Consider the following 17791-nt stretch of genomic DNA (forward strand, 5'->3'; position numbering starts at 1 on the left):
GTTGCTAAGCAATCAGAAGAAAGGAATGTGAAGCATTTCCTGTATCTTTCCTACTGAAGAGATTTACTCTCTTCCAATGGGAGCAGCTTGCAGCAAGAAGCACAGGTACAGAAGCAAAGCAAATGATGCCTTGTGCATGGCTGTGTTGCTGACACAAATGAAACAAGTTAAACCTCTTCTACGACTGAAATACAATTACATGCAAAGCTGTACCTGTGGCTATTCTGGCACACATCCTATTACTTGTGCATGGCCCTTTTCTTTCTTTCTTTCTTTCTTTCTTTCTTTCTTTCTTTCTTTCTTTTGGACCCTACACTCCAACACGGCTTCTATGTATATTGCCCAAAGAGGATTTTTAAAACTTGGTTTTCAGGCTATGTGCATATATACATATTGCCTTTTCATTCTGCTTCATGAATATAACCAAGATGGCTGTTGCCTACAAAAGTTCATTCCAATGAACTAACTCATGCTCAATGTACCACAGCATTCTCGATCTTTTAACACGTTTTATGGGCAACCATAGCTACAGTAAAACCTTTCATCTGGCTATTTTGAGGTCCAAACAACACTAACACAATTCTGTCTCTAAAGACCCCATTGAGGTCCTGCAGTGCTTAGTATTAATAGCCTATTAATAGTTTAAATGCATCCCACAAGCCTACTAATTCTATTTTATATCTATGATCATATAAGTGCTGACATTTCCTTTAAAAGGTCCTCATCTTTGCATTTCAGAGATCTTATTTTTGTTTGTTTATTTTATTATATGGTTATCTGCAGAAATGGCATAATAAGTGACCAACCTCCAAGAATTTCTGTTCTCATCCTGAAGCAAAGTTCTTAACTCGAGGTACTATTTCTGGGTTAGCGGAGTCTGTAACCTGAAGCGTATATAACCTGAAGCGTATGTAACCCAAGGTACCACTGTATTGCTATACTATTTATATTTAGATACATATTCAATGCTCTTATAGAAAAAGGGACCCACTAGGAACCCTTTTCTTTCTTTCTACTTTTACAATGATGTTTAATCTTAATGAACTTGATATTTGTAGATAGTCTGCAGAAAAACCCACCCACAGTGAATCAAAATGTTTCACTTAAAACAGATGCACATATTAAGGCAGGTCACTGGGAGAAGGGATCTGGCAGTTATTTCCCCAAGAACAATCAGCAACTATTTATTGTGTAAGATGCTTTTAATAGCTTCAACAGTAAATGCTATATGTGCTATTGCTAATGCCACATGCATGTACAGAGGTACCTTGGTTTTTGAGCGCCTCGGAAGCCAAACATTTCAGAAGCTGAATATCGAAAACCTGGAAATAAATGCTTCCATTTTTGAACATGCCTCGGAAGTTGAACAGCTTCTGTTGCTTGTTTTTCAATTTTCTACACTGAACTTGCAGCCAGCTCTTTGCACCTTGGTTTTCAAACGTTTCGGAAGTCAAATGGTCTTCCAGAACAGATTACGTCTGAGAACCGTGGTACCACTGTACTCTGTTACTTAAATTCCCTGGATTTAACAGTGCATATATTAAACATAGGGCATATTACATATTACAACCTGAAGCACAGTCTCAGCCCAGAACTCATAAACAAAAGTGCAGGGACATCCATTTATTAACTCTTGCACACTTGCTGACCAGCAGCGTTATAAAAGCAAAATGTGTACAAACACAAACATCTGAACCAACTATAGAAATCTAAAGGTGTACCTCACTTCCCATCCCTGTCTTGATTACAGAAGACTTCATTTTGCCTCCCTTGGTGGTCCAGAGAGCATGCATAGAATTCTTAAACCTGCTCTTCTAGATTGGCACTAGAAGCTCTCTGCTCAATTATCTATGTGTCTTCTCAACACAGACCTGAATGATTTATCAAAACATGTCATGTCAATTCTCCCACTTTCAAATCAGAAGGACATAGTTCTACTCATAATAATTATTCAGAAGCTACCAACAGCTGACTAGCAATAAAGATTTGAGTAGTAATATTATCTTCAAGGGTGAAAAGATCAGAACTAAAGATTACCTAATATTTGATCACCTTATTCCACTGAAAAAATAATTAAATATATAGGTTTGACTCCTAGGATAGGCTAAAACAATTAAGTTTATGCCAGGAAAGCTTACTGTCTCTTCACCTATGCAGCCAACTGCACCTCCCCACCAAAGCCTCTCCAGAGAGGGGTGCTGAACCATTTGGGTGGGAATTTTAATTCCATTAACTTCGTTAAGTCAACTTATCTTAGAATTCAAGTCACAAGATTCACTCTGACATTAAGATTTTATACAACCATAGCCAAAATATTGTATAGGCAAGTGGCTGATAACATTATGATGCCTATTTTTAAAAATGAACTATAATTAATTAATTCTGTTCTCTTTAAGATCTGAATTGTCTTCATCCTTAAAGCAATCACTAAGACTACAAATTAGGTAAGGTAAAGGTAAAAGACTCATGGACGGTTAAGTCCAGTCACATTCAACTATGGGGTGAGCCAGACCTCACGGAAACACCATCTACCTTCACAGCAGTACCTATTTATCTACTTGTGCTTGTATGCTTTTGAACTGCTAGGTTGTCAGGAGCTGGGACAAAGCAACAGGAGCTCACCCCGTCATGCAGATTCAAACTGCCAACCTTACAATCAGCAAGTTCAATAAGTTCGGTTTAGACCAGAGCGCCACCTTTACTAGACATTAGATAAGACATGGGACCTTACACAAGACATGCAACCTTACATTACTATAGTTTTGTATCTAGCCTAGAATAAATGACTAAACAACAACAACAACAAAGCAAATATTTAATAAGTATGTTTGCTTCAGACATGAATCTTAGAAAGCTTGCAGAAAGCTTTAAGCTTTAAACTTTAAAGCTTTAAACTAGTATTGGCACAAAAGAAATATTTTATTTTATCAAACATGAAAGACAAAAGCCCTCTGGACAGTCCTTTCATGATATATTTTACACAACGAAGGATTCTGATTTAGAACAGCAGTAGGCAAACTGAAATACTACACATGACTCCCCCCCCCCCCCCACACACAATGAATTAACTACTGAAAAACATTGTCTGCATTTTGTTGCACTGGAGCCACACTTGCATGTTAAGCAGCAAATGTTCTGACTATTTTATCAGCCTAGTTGAAAATGTATTCTGATAATCTCCTTGCATTTCAGCATTACAGTACTCAAAGATGCCTTGCTGGAGCCTGAAGATGTTCTTTCAATTATTGCTGATTACATACTAGCTAAATGTCAATCAGGTTTGATAAGATGGGAAGGGTTGAGAAGTTCCAGTTCCTTCTGCAAGTCCACAGCTCTACTAAATATCCTACCCTGCTCCCACCCAGCCACCCATTCACTGAAGTCACTGCCTCAGTTGAAACAAGAGGCTGAGCTAAAATTGCCTTCCCAAAGTAAAACATTGCCCCTAACAACAGTTCTTAGTGTTCAACAGTTCAATGAAGAAATAGAAAGATGTCAATAATCAGATTTTTTTTAAAAAAGCTTCGGCTGTAAAGTGAACTGAATGAAGTTGGATTTTAGGGAAAATATTTGCAGGACTGTTCTATTAGAGACCTATACAAAACCTTTCCTTTCCCACTTCTTAAATAAATGCCCCAACATCTTTCTCTACCGGCAAACTAAGTTTGAGCTATCTCTGCACTCTACCACTTTCACAGCCTTACCTGGAAAAGGCACAAGTTGAATGTGGAACATTCTGCATTCAAAGCATGCTCTCCGCTACCTTGCTGGGTTCTCCTCGAAATTTCAATTCCCCTTTCAGCTCATTAAGAAGATGCATTTTTAATAATGCAGTAGAAATTTTATCAAATGAAATTTTTAGATTTCTTGAGCAATCTTACTCAGTTATAACTTTGGACACAATAAGAAAGGCCCTAGGGTCACATATCCATATAGTACATCTTTAAGAACCTATGATCCTTCCTGCTTTCTCCATGAATTAATATCAAACAAATATGTAATTGTAATCACTTTAGGGGAGAAAAAACATAGCCAACAAGCATAGTGCCATATTTATAATCTGGGAAGAATGTGTATATAAAGTGCTGCTCAGACAAGAATTCAGCTCAGGAATCGCTTCAATGTCCATAATGAAGATTTACACTACTTTTGCTTAAGATTGTAGCAACAACGGAGACACAGTTTATTCTACTTTCACTTTGTTACTTGCATCTTAAAATGCACAGATAATGCTATTTCTTCACTAACACCGATATTCATGAATATTCTCCCATACACCTGTAGTTTCCACTGAAGCCTGTTGTGGTGCTTGATCATACTGATTCACAGATATGAACACCAGCAATTGAGGCACACAGTGTTTTATTAGTCTGGCAGGATATTTTTCTCACAAAGGCATCCACATATGGCAAACTGCAAGACTGAGATAAACATAACATAAACTGGCTTCAGTCTGGTCACTAAAACAACTGAAAGGCTCATCATATGCAAAAGTCTTTTTAAAAGACAATGGGTGTATCTATCATGCTCATTTTGGAAAACACATTTTTGTTAGATTCAGTTCTTTTTCAGATGTAAACTCAAACCTAATCAGCACACTTAAATAAATGGCAAGCCCTATAAAAATACATTGTCAACACATATTTTATTGAAAGTTCCATTCAATTTTCCAGAGACATAATTCTTCCTATTTCTACAGTGTATTTTCTTATATAACCAGGGGCTCTTAAATTTGCATTCAGAATTAATTATAGTTATATGGCATTTTTTAATTGCATATGGTCAATCTGATGCAACATTTTGGTTTTAATACAGATTCTTTTTATGTTTTAATTTTTTTATGTAGTAAACCTTTAAAATTACCTTGCCGATTCACTTCATTTTGAAGCAACTCTTCCATTGCCTCTTCTTCAGCAATATCTAATGGAGTGTCCCCTTCACTATTTACAGCTCCTACATGTGCTCCTTGACTAATTAAATATCTGAAACAGAAGAAATAGCTTGTTGTTAATATGAAAGCACACCTTTTGATACAAGTACTAAATACATTTCAGTGAACAAGCTACGTAAATATAAACCAAAGCCTCACACACACTAAAGGGATGGTCTCTGATAGAACCACCTTCCTTACATTTTTGAAAAATAATTTTCAAATTATTTTTCCTAACATGCTGTCAATCATACAAGTTCTTAATATTTTCTTTAAAAAACAACAGCTGTCCAAAGTGCTTAGTTTCTAACAATAAGCTCCACATCAATTTTTGAATTATTTCAACTGGATATACGACAGTGGTACCTCGATTTAAGAACAGTCTGGTTTAAGAACGATTTGGTTGACAAACTCTGCAAAACCGGAAATAGTGTCTTGGTTTGAGAACTTTACCTCGGTCTAAGAGCAGAATCCGAATTATGGAAGGGCACCGGCGGCAGGAGACCTCATTGGGGAAAGTGTGCCTCAATTTAAGAATGGTTTTGGTTTAAGAACGGACTTCCGGAACAGATTAAGTTCATAAACCGAGGTACCACAGTACTTGAGTTGACCTACTTGGCATTTTCTGCTGCTGCCCCGTATTATGGAATGCCCTTCATTCTGCTATACATGAGGCAACAATCACCAGTAGTTTCAGCTATCTTGTAAAGACTTATTTGTTTAGGCTTCCTCCAATCCAAAAGAACAGAACCTGTTTTATGTATTTGAATCTCCTTCCCATTTGTTTTTATATGCTTTTATGCTGCTGCTTTACTGTTTTTAAGATGCATTTTATATATTAAGAGAATTTCATAAGATTAAGTGATTTACCTCTTGCTGCCCGAAGGCCTTTTAACAGGACATGCCAAGAATTGAATCTGGTACCCTCTGAATGCAAATCAAGTGCTATATACCCTTCTCAACAATAAAAACTTAGACCAAGATCAAGTGCTGCAAAGAGATACGGCATCACAGTGTAATGTAAAAATGTCTTCTTGGGCCAGATGGAAGAAAAGATATGCGATCATGTGATGGATAACAAACTAGACACTGAAGGGGGATGGGGTAAAGAGAGAAATAAAAAAGCCGTGTCAGCAGTAGAAAATTGCCTTCAAAGCAGAGACAACTAGTTTGGAACACACCTCTTCACAGCAAAAGCAGCTCTTTAGTAATTAGCCTGTAATTTGTTGAAGTTGTATGCAGTTTTGTTTGCTCAGTTTCATGGCATTAGAATTACTTACACTGCCAACTTCAGAACTATAAGAATAGAGAACAACCTACAATGAATTATTTCTGTGATGCTGCAAAACTGAGTAAACAGAACACATACATATGTGGAGCAGAATGAAGGTAAGCAAGTGAGCAATGGCACTCTGCCAAAATTTTCAAATGGCAGCTATATCCTCCCAAATGAATCTATAAGTGAATGATACTCTTTCTTATACCTACAGCCCAACTCACCTTAGAAACAAAGATGCCATTACTGAGCCACATACAGGGGGGCTGATATGACCCCCTCACATGTTGACAAATGTGTGATGTAGGATCAACACTTTCCCCCCCCAAGGAAATGCAAATGTATACAGACAGACAAACAAGTGTCTGGGGGAATAATAGTTTTTCACTTGAAAGATGGGGGTTGTGGTACAGTAAATAGTCAAACCATCTATTACAAAACACAAAAAAAGAATGCAAAAAGGTGCTGCATTGACCCCAATTCATCCAGACAGTAAAATGAATCTGTATCCTGTTTCAAGATCCTCTCTAAAGAGTAGTAAGAGAGATCTCTTATCCCTGATCTTAGCGCTAAGCACCAAAGCACTGAGCTTGGAGATGAATCTCCCTGTCCGCTCTTTTATGAACATTGCCTTTTAAACTTTGAACAGATCCTTGAGTGTTGGAGTGGGAAAAACTTGAATGGTGATGGAGGGGGTGGAAGGGAGGGCTGTCTGACGGCATGTCTGGTTAGCAGACATTGTGTGTGCTAAATGTGTGTGTGGCAGGTACATATGTGCTTATATGCCACACCAATCAATCTTTATTGCAGTCAAAGACCAGACAGCAAACACTAGCCACACCCACCATGGGCGTGTGGTAACCAGTCAGGTGGGAGACCATCACTGTGGCCCTGGGGGGAGGGATTAGTCAACCCTGCCTTAGATGTCTTTGCTTAAAGATCAGATAAGCACCACTTCAAGAAGTTAACCTTAAGGGATTATACATTTCAAGTAATCTTCCCTCTCCAGGAGCAAGCCATACATGACATGGGGTTTCTCAAAGTTCCTTAAAACATCAGCACATCACCTATGTCAGAAGTTAAACACAACAGGAGTATGTAGACTAAAATAACTATTAGGCAAAACATTCCCCCTGTAATGTCATCTCAGGGCCTTTCTAACTATAAGATCTATGATTTTGGTTTTGATTTTGCTGACTATACTAAATTAAACTTTGAATATATTAAAATAGTAAGTAGTTTGGTATATTAAAGTTAAATCTAATAATAAAAGATCTGCCCTAATATTGGTTTTGCCATTGGCATCCTTTCGTTGTTACTAATGAACTTAAGAAATTGAAAAAATTCCTTGGAGAACACAATTACTGGAAGGAATCAACTTGATTCCCTGTCTATGTATATAAAAGAAAATAGCAACATTTGTAAAATCTTCCTGTAAAATCCATAGTCACTGCAGACATCTAGGTTACCGTATTTTTCACTCTATAAGACGCACCTAGTTCTAGAGGAGAACAAGAAAAAAAAAGTTCTCTCCCTCCCTGCGCACACCCCTTCAGTGAAGCGGCAGGAGAAGCAGAGCCCCTTCCATTTCTCCTCCCGCTTTGCTGAAGGGGCGCTGCGCAGAGAGGGAATGCTGCACAGCGGCTCTCCAGCAAAGCAAAGCCAGGAGAGCTGGCTTCAGCGAAAGCTGCGCAGCCTGCATTCGCTCCATAAAACACACACACATTTCCCCTTACTTTTTAGGAGGGGGAAAGTGCGTCTTATAGAGCAAAAAATGTGGTATTTAAAAGTCTGTCATTATAGGAACCTGTGGTGTATCCACATTTAGAATACTATTTAAAGTTGAGGCTATTCTGTTTCCAGAATAGTATCAGAACTGGAAGTACTACAAAAATTATTTACTATCTTTAAACTGAGGCTTCGTCATCTACATAAAATAACCTAAGTTGATAAATTATAAACATTGTGGAGACTAAAGTCCTCATGACAATTTAAAAAAATTCACTGTGATATGAATAAAAGGTTTCTGTTATGACTGATCCTAAAAGTCTTCACAGATTATCGTAACTGATTTCATCTTGTTTCTCTCAGCATCTCTTCTCTCAGCTTCATGTTAAGATGGCAGGTCATGAAATACATCAAGAGTCTGAGACAGCATTTAATAAGCTTAGACAAGGGGAAGCCTTCCAGATGCTATGGACTACAATTCCCATCACTCCCAGTCAGCACAATCAATGCTAAGGGACATTGGGAATTTTAGTCCAAAATGTCTAGAAGACACCACATTGGCTCACCCTGGTTTAGACATATAAATGGAATATAAAGTCTATCAGAAGCTTGTTAATTTTAAGTAATATATAGAAAATTCATGTCCTGAGGCAATACCTATGAATTATAGACATTGGTGATAAAACCAAGCAGGAGGGAGTAGCTACTTCCATGAGGTATGACTTTTGAGCTGCTAATAATAATAATAATAATAATAATAATAATAATTTTATTTATACCACATCCATCTGGCTGGGTTTCCTCAGCCACTCTGGGTGGTTCCCAGCAGAATAGTAAAAACACAATAAAAAAATTTAAAAACTTCCCTGAACAGATGTCTTCCAAAAGTCAGATAGTTGTTTATTTCCTTAACATCTGAAGGGAGGGCGCTTCTACCAAGGAGGCCCTGTGCCGTCTAAATTCTCTGCAGAATATTCTCCACAAACTGTAAATTCTAATTTAAGAACCAGTTTTATAACCCACATTTTAAAAATCTAGTAAATAATAAGTCAATCTGTGATATTGCCAGTGTAAGTAATAAATAATGATTTTTTTGATCAAGTTACATTACTGGGCATTGTATCCTTCACCATTGGCACTTCTGAAATGTGAACTACAGAAAACATTTTTTGTTTTGTTTATAAAATGCCATTCATTTAATCTGATGAACATTTGAATTCATATATATTTCAACTATATGTAATAGCCTTTTTTTCTATTTTGGTGTGACCTTATTCCTAGCAATTCTATACCCTTGGCCATACAGAAAATACCGTATCTTCCGCACCATAGGACGCACCGGACAATAGGACGCACCTTGTTTTAGAGGGGGGAGAACAAGAAAAAAAATTCTCCCCCTCTCTGCCCAGCGCCCCTTCAAGGAAGCGGCAGGAGGCCCTGCACAGAGAGGGGGAGAATTTTCCCCCTCTTGTTTTCCCGCTCTAAAACAAGGTGCCGTTTAAGGTGCGTTCAGGCGGCTACCTTGGAAGCCTGGAGAGCGAGAGGGGTCGGTGCGCACGGACCTCTCTCGCTCTCCAGGCTTCAGGTTCCTTTCGACCTGCTCTTTGGGGCTGGCGGGGGAAAGCCCACCACCAGCCCCTAAGAGCAGGTCAGGGAGCAGCAGAAAGGCGCAGCGGAGAGGCTGCTGCCATAGTCGCGCATCACCTCTCCAGCTGGGAGAGGGTCACGGGGCTATGGCTTCTTTGGCCCCGCACGCGCTCTACCAGCTGGAGAGGTGACGCGCGGTTATAGAGGCTCCTGCCATAGCCGCGCGTCACCCCTCCAGCCGGGAGAGGGTCACAGGGGGCTTCTTTAGCCCCGTGCGCGCTATCCCGGCTTGGGAGGTGACGCGCGGCTATAGAGGCTCCTGCCATAGCAGCGCGCCACCTCTCCAGCCAGGAGAGGGTCGCGGGGCTATGGCGTCTTCGCTCCATAGGACGCAACACATTTCCCCATCATTTTTGAAGGGGGGAAAGTGTGTCCTATAGAGCGAAAAATATGGTAGCTATAATGCTTTATACACTTAAAGTACCTAGACCTATACAATTATGTGTAACGGCATGTGAGGTGACCTTGATTTAAACAGTTGACATTTCAATATTTTTATTTAATGCCAGTAACTGGTTTTAGCAGTGCCATTCAATGGTACAAGGTGCCATTTACCAGAGATTGACATCATGGAGATGAAGATGGTGACTTATCCTCTTAAGATGTTTGAGGAGTCAATATAAATTTATAATCATTTGAGACTTGTTACTTAAAGCCTAGGACACAGGTGGCGCTGTGGTCTAAACCAAAGAACCTAGGGCTTGCCGATCAGAAGGTCGGCAGTTCGAATACCCACGATGGGGTGAGCTCCCGTTGCTCGATCCCTGCTCCTGCCAACCTAGCAGTTCGAAAGCACGTCAAAGTGCAAGTAGATAAATAGGTACTGCTCTGGCAGGAAGGTAAACAGCGTTTGCGTGCGCTGCTCTGGTTCGCCAGAAGCGGCTTAGTCATGCAGGCCACATGACCCGGAAGCTGTACGCTGGCTCTCTCGGCCAGTAAAGCGAGATGAGCGCGGCAACCCCAGAGTCGTTCGCGACTGGACCTAACGGTCAGGGGTCCCTTTACCTTTAATTAAAGCCTATTTTTAAAATAAATTTATTTCTTGTGACAATTTATCAGTTATAATTTAAATATGTTGTGTGTTTTCTTACTTGTCTAAGCAGATAGTAATTTGCATTTCTGATGTTATGTAACTTGTCATTACTGATTATTTGTATTTTATTTTCTGGAAAAAATAGCATTTATTTTAAACATATAAATTTTATTAGTGTTGCACTGAAAATACTGTACCATGTATATATGCTTACTAAAGAATGTACTATTGTAGCAGACCTGAGTCTTTTTTGTATTCCTTTTACTTTAAAAGTTACATTTCATACATACACCACATAATTAGAATTCAAATTGATGGTAAATATATGGTTGGTGACAGACTTAGTGTGAGTCATTCACACTGAATTTTCAATTTCAAGTTTGGTGCAAAAAATCAAAGACTGGTATGAATTCACTGCATTGCCCCATTGAATTAAAGTATCTGTACAGTTTTTTGTTACTATCTGAACAGGTTTACCCATGAATAAACATGTATATTAACTAATGATATATTCAATGCATTAAAATGAATATTCTCCTATTTTAAATGAAAATTCTCTAATATTCTCATTATTCGAGAATATTCTCCAAAAAAAAATTCTTAAAGAATTTAACATCCCTAGTCAGAAGTCCCATTTTGTTCAGTAGGTCTTATTTCCAATATGTATGCCTAAGATTGCTGACTTCGTGCACAGAGAGTGCACAGATAAAGTTCAGCAGATGGTTCTCTTAAAAACAGTTTAAATCATTGTTACATTGGTGTGCACTAAGGAAATGCAAGTAGGAGCAGCAACAAATTGTTGCAGCAACTGTCAACTTAACACAGGCTTTAAAATAAGGGAGAATAAAAATTGGAATAGGGAATGCTAGCAGTAGAAGTCATGTATTTATGTATTTAAATCCATTCTTTTCAAAGAAAAGCATACTGTACAAAGCTAAACTATCATCATCTATGAAGATCACTCGTAGCCGAGTAAGTTTGTCTTCCATGAACACAGTCTTAAGAACCACAGTGATTTCCTAATATTAAATGAGTAACAAGGTAAAAACAACAACCAGAAAATGCAATCTTGTGAATACCTTGAGTGATCCAGTATTCTATAGTGTCATCCTAGTCAAAAAATATTCAGTGGGGGAGGCATCTCAAAATATGTTCTTAGATGTTATGCTCATTTCAACCTATTTAACATCTGAGACACAAGCAAATTAATCCATTGATAGTGTCCATTTTTATTGACCTTAAGAAGCCACTGAATTAAAAAGCAAAATACAGGAAAAGGAAGTGACTATTAAAACAATGAATGATGGTCAGACTATCATCACCACTATCATAACAAACTATGGCTGCCAATCCCTAGACTTTTGTTTCCCAGCCAATATTTAATCATGAAGTATCTATGATAGTCTGCCCCATCAGGTCACTAACATCAGCAGCACCAAAAACTGAGGCCTAGAATATCTGTTCAGCACATATCCAATACAAGCTGTTTTTCAACATTAGAAAAAGTATGGTTTCTCAATTCATATGTATGCAAAGCAAATACAGCACTAAATAACATCTGTTTCAGGAATGTCATACCTCCTTTCATGAGCTGAATACCAAATTGGAAATAGAACTATGAAGGAAAGCACAAACAGAATATGACACTAGGCTAGTTACTTTCTTAATTTTACCTACAGGAGAAAAAACATCCCATAAAAGACAGAACAAGACCAAAGTAAGTACAGTGGTACCTCTGGTTACGAACTTAATTTGTTCCGGAGGTCTGTTCTTAAGCTGAAACCATTCTTATCCTGAGGTGCGCTTTTGCTAATGGGGCCTCCTGCTGTGCATGCACCTCTAAGCACGTGATTTCTGTTTGCATCCTGGGGCAAACCAGGAGCAGCTACTTCCGGGTTAGCGGAGCTCGTAACCTGAAGCATTCGTAACCAGAAGTGTTCGTAAGCAGAGGTACCACCGTAGTTATACTATACCAAAGCAAGGGGGAAACCTGTCTGAAGCTGAGAATTTCTGCTCCATTCCCCACTAAATAAACTACAAATCTAACTGGTTTGCACGTCATCTAAGCAGAACAGCAAACTGAGCTTTTCACTATGAACTGTCTTCATTGAGTCAAACTGCTACTCCAACAGTATGGACTGTATTCCCAAGATCAGGGTAAGAAGCAGACACACAGAAGTTAGTTTAAAACAAAAACAAAAACCCTCCTTTAGGGAAAAAAAACCAGGCCTTTTCCTGCAATCTTTCTGTCAAGGGCTTCTAAAGCAACAGGCATAAAACAATATAAAAGGGAAACCTCAGCATAATTTGAAAAGGTGAAAACAGGATGGTTCCAGTAGATGCAAAGATCACTAATTTCCTTCCAAAGAACAAGAGTGTCCCCAAATAATTACATCTTCCGGATAAGAATGAGGTTTCAAAGTCCACATTCCTCTCTCCAACCTTTCAAAAACCAAACAGTAAGTTGCCTGAAGTGGGACTAGAGATTCCTAGAATTGCCCTTCTTAACTTAAGAACCTATATGGTTATTCTCCGAGTTACCTCTGGAACTGCTCCAGAAGCAGCACAACCCCAGAATTTAAGGGAAGTAAAGTATGCAGAACTGAACAAAATGGTCTCTTCCCATGGACTTACAAATAAAGTTTCTAACAGTCAACTGTGCCGTCTAGTCATACCAACTGTCAACATTATATACACTTTCAAAGCAGTTTCAGTGTGAATGAAATTATGTATTAGAACTTATGAAGGTCAATTAAAACATTAAATTGTTTATTTTAACTTTAAGAGTGCAATGCTATGTATGTTTACTTATATGAAAAAGAGAACACATGGTCTGCATGGAGAGGATGCTACACAGAGAAGATCTGACATGTCAGATTGAAAGAATCAGGTAACAGGTGATAGAATCTCTGCCTAAGAGTCAAAGTAGGGTTAGATGGATAAATACAGTCTGATTTAGTCGTTCGCGACTGAACTTAATTGTCAGGGGTCCTTTACCTTTTTAGCTTCTTACACTTGACATTAGTAAGTGGGTTAAATAAATCTGTGGTTAAATAATCTTTGATTGCTTTTTTCCCTTGCTAATTTTAACTACCCCCACCCCACAGATGTATTTATTAAAAACTGAAGTATTAAGTTGCTGTTGGCATCCATCTGTCTTGGGAGACAATGGAAGTGGGCACCATTGGGGTAAAGTCAAACCATTGGAGAGTTACAGCGCCAACTGTGGCTGTAGAGACCAATACAGGAGAGACATGTTTTATTGAAGCTGGGGAAGATGAAGACATCGAGTTGTGCTGCTGCAGATGCATGACGTTTATTCTCTCTGCGCTCCTCCCAGCAGTCATTCCTCCTCTTTTCACTGCTATGGATGCATGACCTGACTGCCTGTTTCCAGGCACTGTGGTCATCAGCAAGGAATTCCCACATGGTAGGGACGCGGGTGGCGCTGTGGGTTAAACCACAGAGCCTAGGACTTGCCGATCAGAAGGTTGGCGGTTCGAATCCCCGTGACTGGATGAGTTCCTGTTGCTCGGTCCCTGCTCCTGCCAGCCTAGCAGTTCGAAAGCACGTCAAAGTGTAAGTAGATAAATAGGTACCACTCTGGTGGGAAAGTAAACGGCGTTCCCGTGCGCTGCTCTTGTTCGTCAGAAGTGGCTTAGTTATGCTGGCCACATTACCCAGAAGCTGTACGCCAGCTCCCTCGGCCAATAAAGCGAGATGAGAGCCGCAACCCCAGAGTCGGTCACGACTGGACCTAATGGTCAGGGGTCCCTTTACCTTTACCTAAAGCTAATGTTCTGAGCCTTCATGTCATGTTTGCAGACATCTTTATAATGCAGAGTAGGTCTGTCAACAGACCTGGTGCCTAAAGCCAGCTCCTTGAAAGCATCATCAAAAATCAATTTCACGTTTGTAGCTTGCAGGAGCCACAAAGCAACTCTCTCCCTCCACCTGACACCATTATCCAAGCATATACTGATTCAAAACAAAGAAGCAAATATTGTTATTCTGGCCACACAGCACAACTTCAGGTACTTTCTCCCCATGTAGCTTCACTCTCATCTTAAGCAAAAAAGTAGCTTTACCTGGTGAAAGGCAGATCTATGCCCACATGATCCAAACAAAGCATTGAGAGCCGGAGTGACCGTAGGAAGCAGGTGGAGACTGACTACACCTCTTCGAGGTAACAATAACTATTATTTTAATTACAAACCCAGCAAAAGGAGAAGATAGTCCTAAGCAGGTTTTGTCTATCTGAGCCAAAGAAATAGTGTGACCAACTATTCAGTTTGGCAGAACTCGATAATGCAAAGGATATGAAACATCAGTTGTGATTGAAGTATCAATTAGAAGTTCTTGCCTTGAGTCTCACGTGTCTTATAAGCTGTCAACTTTTTACAAATAGTCAAGCCAAGTCCAGCAAGTCACAAAAATAATCATAATCAAATCAGCTGTTCACTTCTATCACAATGCAGATCAAATTTTCAGTATTAGGGTACCTAGGGAGAACTGTTCAAAATCCCCCAGGCACTAGGCACGTTTTGCGACTGATGCGAGTCAACTTGCAACTAAGGGAAGATATCTTGTCATCAGGTTTGGAGACTGACATCTCCACCATTTGGATGGCATGCAGCAACTTTTTCTGCTGCTGTGCATGCCCCCACGTTCCCCAGTATCAAAAGATATTGTTGCGCACCAGCCAGCTTGTCGATTTGTAGTGATCTCTTGTCGCTGTCTTTTTCTGGTTTGTTTTATTTGATGTTTTATTGTGTTGTATACTGCTCTGATTTTTTTCTTTAAAATATAAAGCAGTACAGAAATGAAATTAATAATTACAGTAATAATGGTGATGATATAAATTTCATATAAATGGCAACCCAGGTTTAAGGTGCCATTTGGTGACTAGCTTATGTATCTGAGTGAATCATAGGCATTTTATAGCACAGTGATATCTTAGCTACACCATGCTGTATACCAGATGGCAGTCCGGACTGTCCAATCTAGTCATGAGTGAAGCATATCTCTTACAACACCAAGATCTTAAAACAGCTCCAGACTGCATAACCAATAGTCAGGGATGATGTGAACAACATCTGGAGGGCCACAGATTCTCCATCCCTGTCTTAAAAGAAAACTAACTAGCCTATTATGTTTAGAAACATGAAGAAAACAAAAATTATTAACTTCAAGAATGAAGCTAGACCACACAGCATAGATCAGATGGCCAGGTTCACAAAAACCTTTGTCAAGCACTGAGAAAATGTGGACACACTAGCAATACATGATGCTTAACAGTTCTGGGAATGCTGCAAGACAACCACGCAAGAGTCACCCTACCCCAAAAAGGTATGGATGAGTATGGACCCTGTGTCTTAATCCTTAGCCAAGCCAGGAAAACTCCTAACATAGGCATTCAACCGTGAGTAAATTATTTGTTTGAGATCAAGACTGCAAGAAGGGACTCCAAGGGTCATCTTGTCCAGCCCCCTGCAATGCATCAAATAAAGCCCCATGTAGGCAGTGACCTAGTTTTAAGGCTACTAATGTTTGAATCACAGTGGCCAACCCAAGAATGGCCACACTTGTCTGATCAGATAAAAGTTTATAGAAAGAGCTCCCAGCTGCAGAGACCACTTGGGCCCCAAGTGATAAAGATGGACTCAGGTGCATCTCCAGGCTGTGAACCTGTTCCATGAGAAAGAGCTCAACCTCTTCCAGAACAGACATTTTGCTACAGGATTCAAACTCGTTATCCTGGTCTTCATCCAGCCCACTAACTGCAGCCAGGCCCTGGTCCAAGGCTTCTACAGCCTCACCCAATTTAGATGCAAAAGAAAGCAGGTTCAATTGTGATCAGCATACTGAAGGCATCCTGCTTCTAAACTCCTAATGCCTGCTTTCAATGGTTTCAGAGAGATCCTAAAAAGCTTTGGTATCATTTAGATCCCTAAAAACTTTAGGGATAAAATGTGCCCCTGCAGGACACCATAACAAAAACACCATGGGGCCAATGAGCTGTTTCTCAGTGTAACTCTCTGAACTTGGCACTGCAGAATCAAAACTACTGCAGTACAGTGCCTCCAATGCCTGTCTCACAGAGTTGGTCCAGGAGGATACTATGGACAATGGCATCAAAAGCCACAGAGGAACAGGGGTGGGAGAGAACACCTGCAGTCCCTGTGTTGTGCCCACAACAAAGGATATCCATTAAGGCCACTAAGATTGATTCATTCCCATCACCAAGAAAGAACCCAGATCAAGAAAAGGAGAAACCTCCAGGAATGCCTGCAGCTGCTGTGCCCCTACTTTCTCCAGCACACTCCCTAAAAAACATTAACAACATTCTGAGCCTGCTCAGTCACATCCTCTTTACTAGTTTTTGTTTGGCAAGCAATTATTTATTTCATCTTCAACAAGACTGTTTAGGAGGGTGTGCTCTGGATGAAATGCCTATTACCTTCACACTTGAAAAGTGGAACATTTATGTACAACTGTTCTGCAAACATAAAAATACATTTTTATGGCACACACACACACACACACACAGAGAGAGAGAGAGAGAGAGAGAGAGAGAGACTCAAAAGTAGTAATATGTTTGCATTTCCTGATTATAATTCTTATTGATATATAATAAGTTATTAACAGATTATATATGTACACATACAGACACGTATGTGCAATACATAAAGGAGGGGTATGAATGTGTGTGTGTACAGCATAAGTACTGCTTATTCAATGGAATTACACACATTTATTCTACTATAACAGGCAAGGTGTCTTTAAATCTTAGCAATGCCATGGGCAAATAACTATTGAAACTTCAGTTCCACACATGAGAGGAAGAACAAATGAGATACGAAAACCATATACAATGTACCTACTCATGTACCCCTTAAAAAGTAGTTTCAGCTGCCACATGAAAAAATTACTGAAATTTACAGCTGCTAAAATGCCATTCTAGTTTATATGTTAGCTCAAACATAATTCTGACACATACTGCAGAGTCAGAAAGAATACAGCTAGTACTGCTTCCTTTTAAGGACAAACAGGATCCTACATTACTATATGCAATGCAAGAGGTGTCAATGTATAGCTTGGACAGGTTTAGGTTTCTCAAGCTCAGAGTTCTTCCTCATAAGGGCACCCAATACATCAAATTGAAAGGTTAAAGATT

The 17791-nt window shown here is 39.4% G+C and overlaps 1 protein-coding gene across 7 annotated transcripts in view; it reads right to left on the reverse strand.

Annotated features, from left to right (window-relative positions):
• PPP1R12A (protein phosphatase 1 regulatory subunit 12A) overlaps nt 1-17791 on the reverse strand; it is a 90261-nt gene that overhangs the window by 45606 nt on the left and 26864 nt on the right. For all 7 annotated transcript variants that reach the window (XM_083400947.1, XM_083400949.1, XM_083400950.1 and 4 more), the window contains exon 3: nt 4864-4982. In XM_083400947.1, coding sequence (XP_083257073.1) covers nt 4864-4982 — 119 coding nt within the window. The remainder of the gene's footprint in view (nt 1-4863; nt 4983-17791) is intronic.

Source organism: Podarcis tiliguerta, assembly GCF_965153285.1.
Source record: "Podarcis tiliguerta genome assembly, chromosome: 10".
Lineage (NCBI taxonomy): Eukaryota > Metazoa > Chordata > Lepidosauria > Squamata > Lacertidae > Podarcis > Podarcis tiliguerta.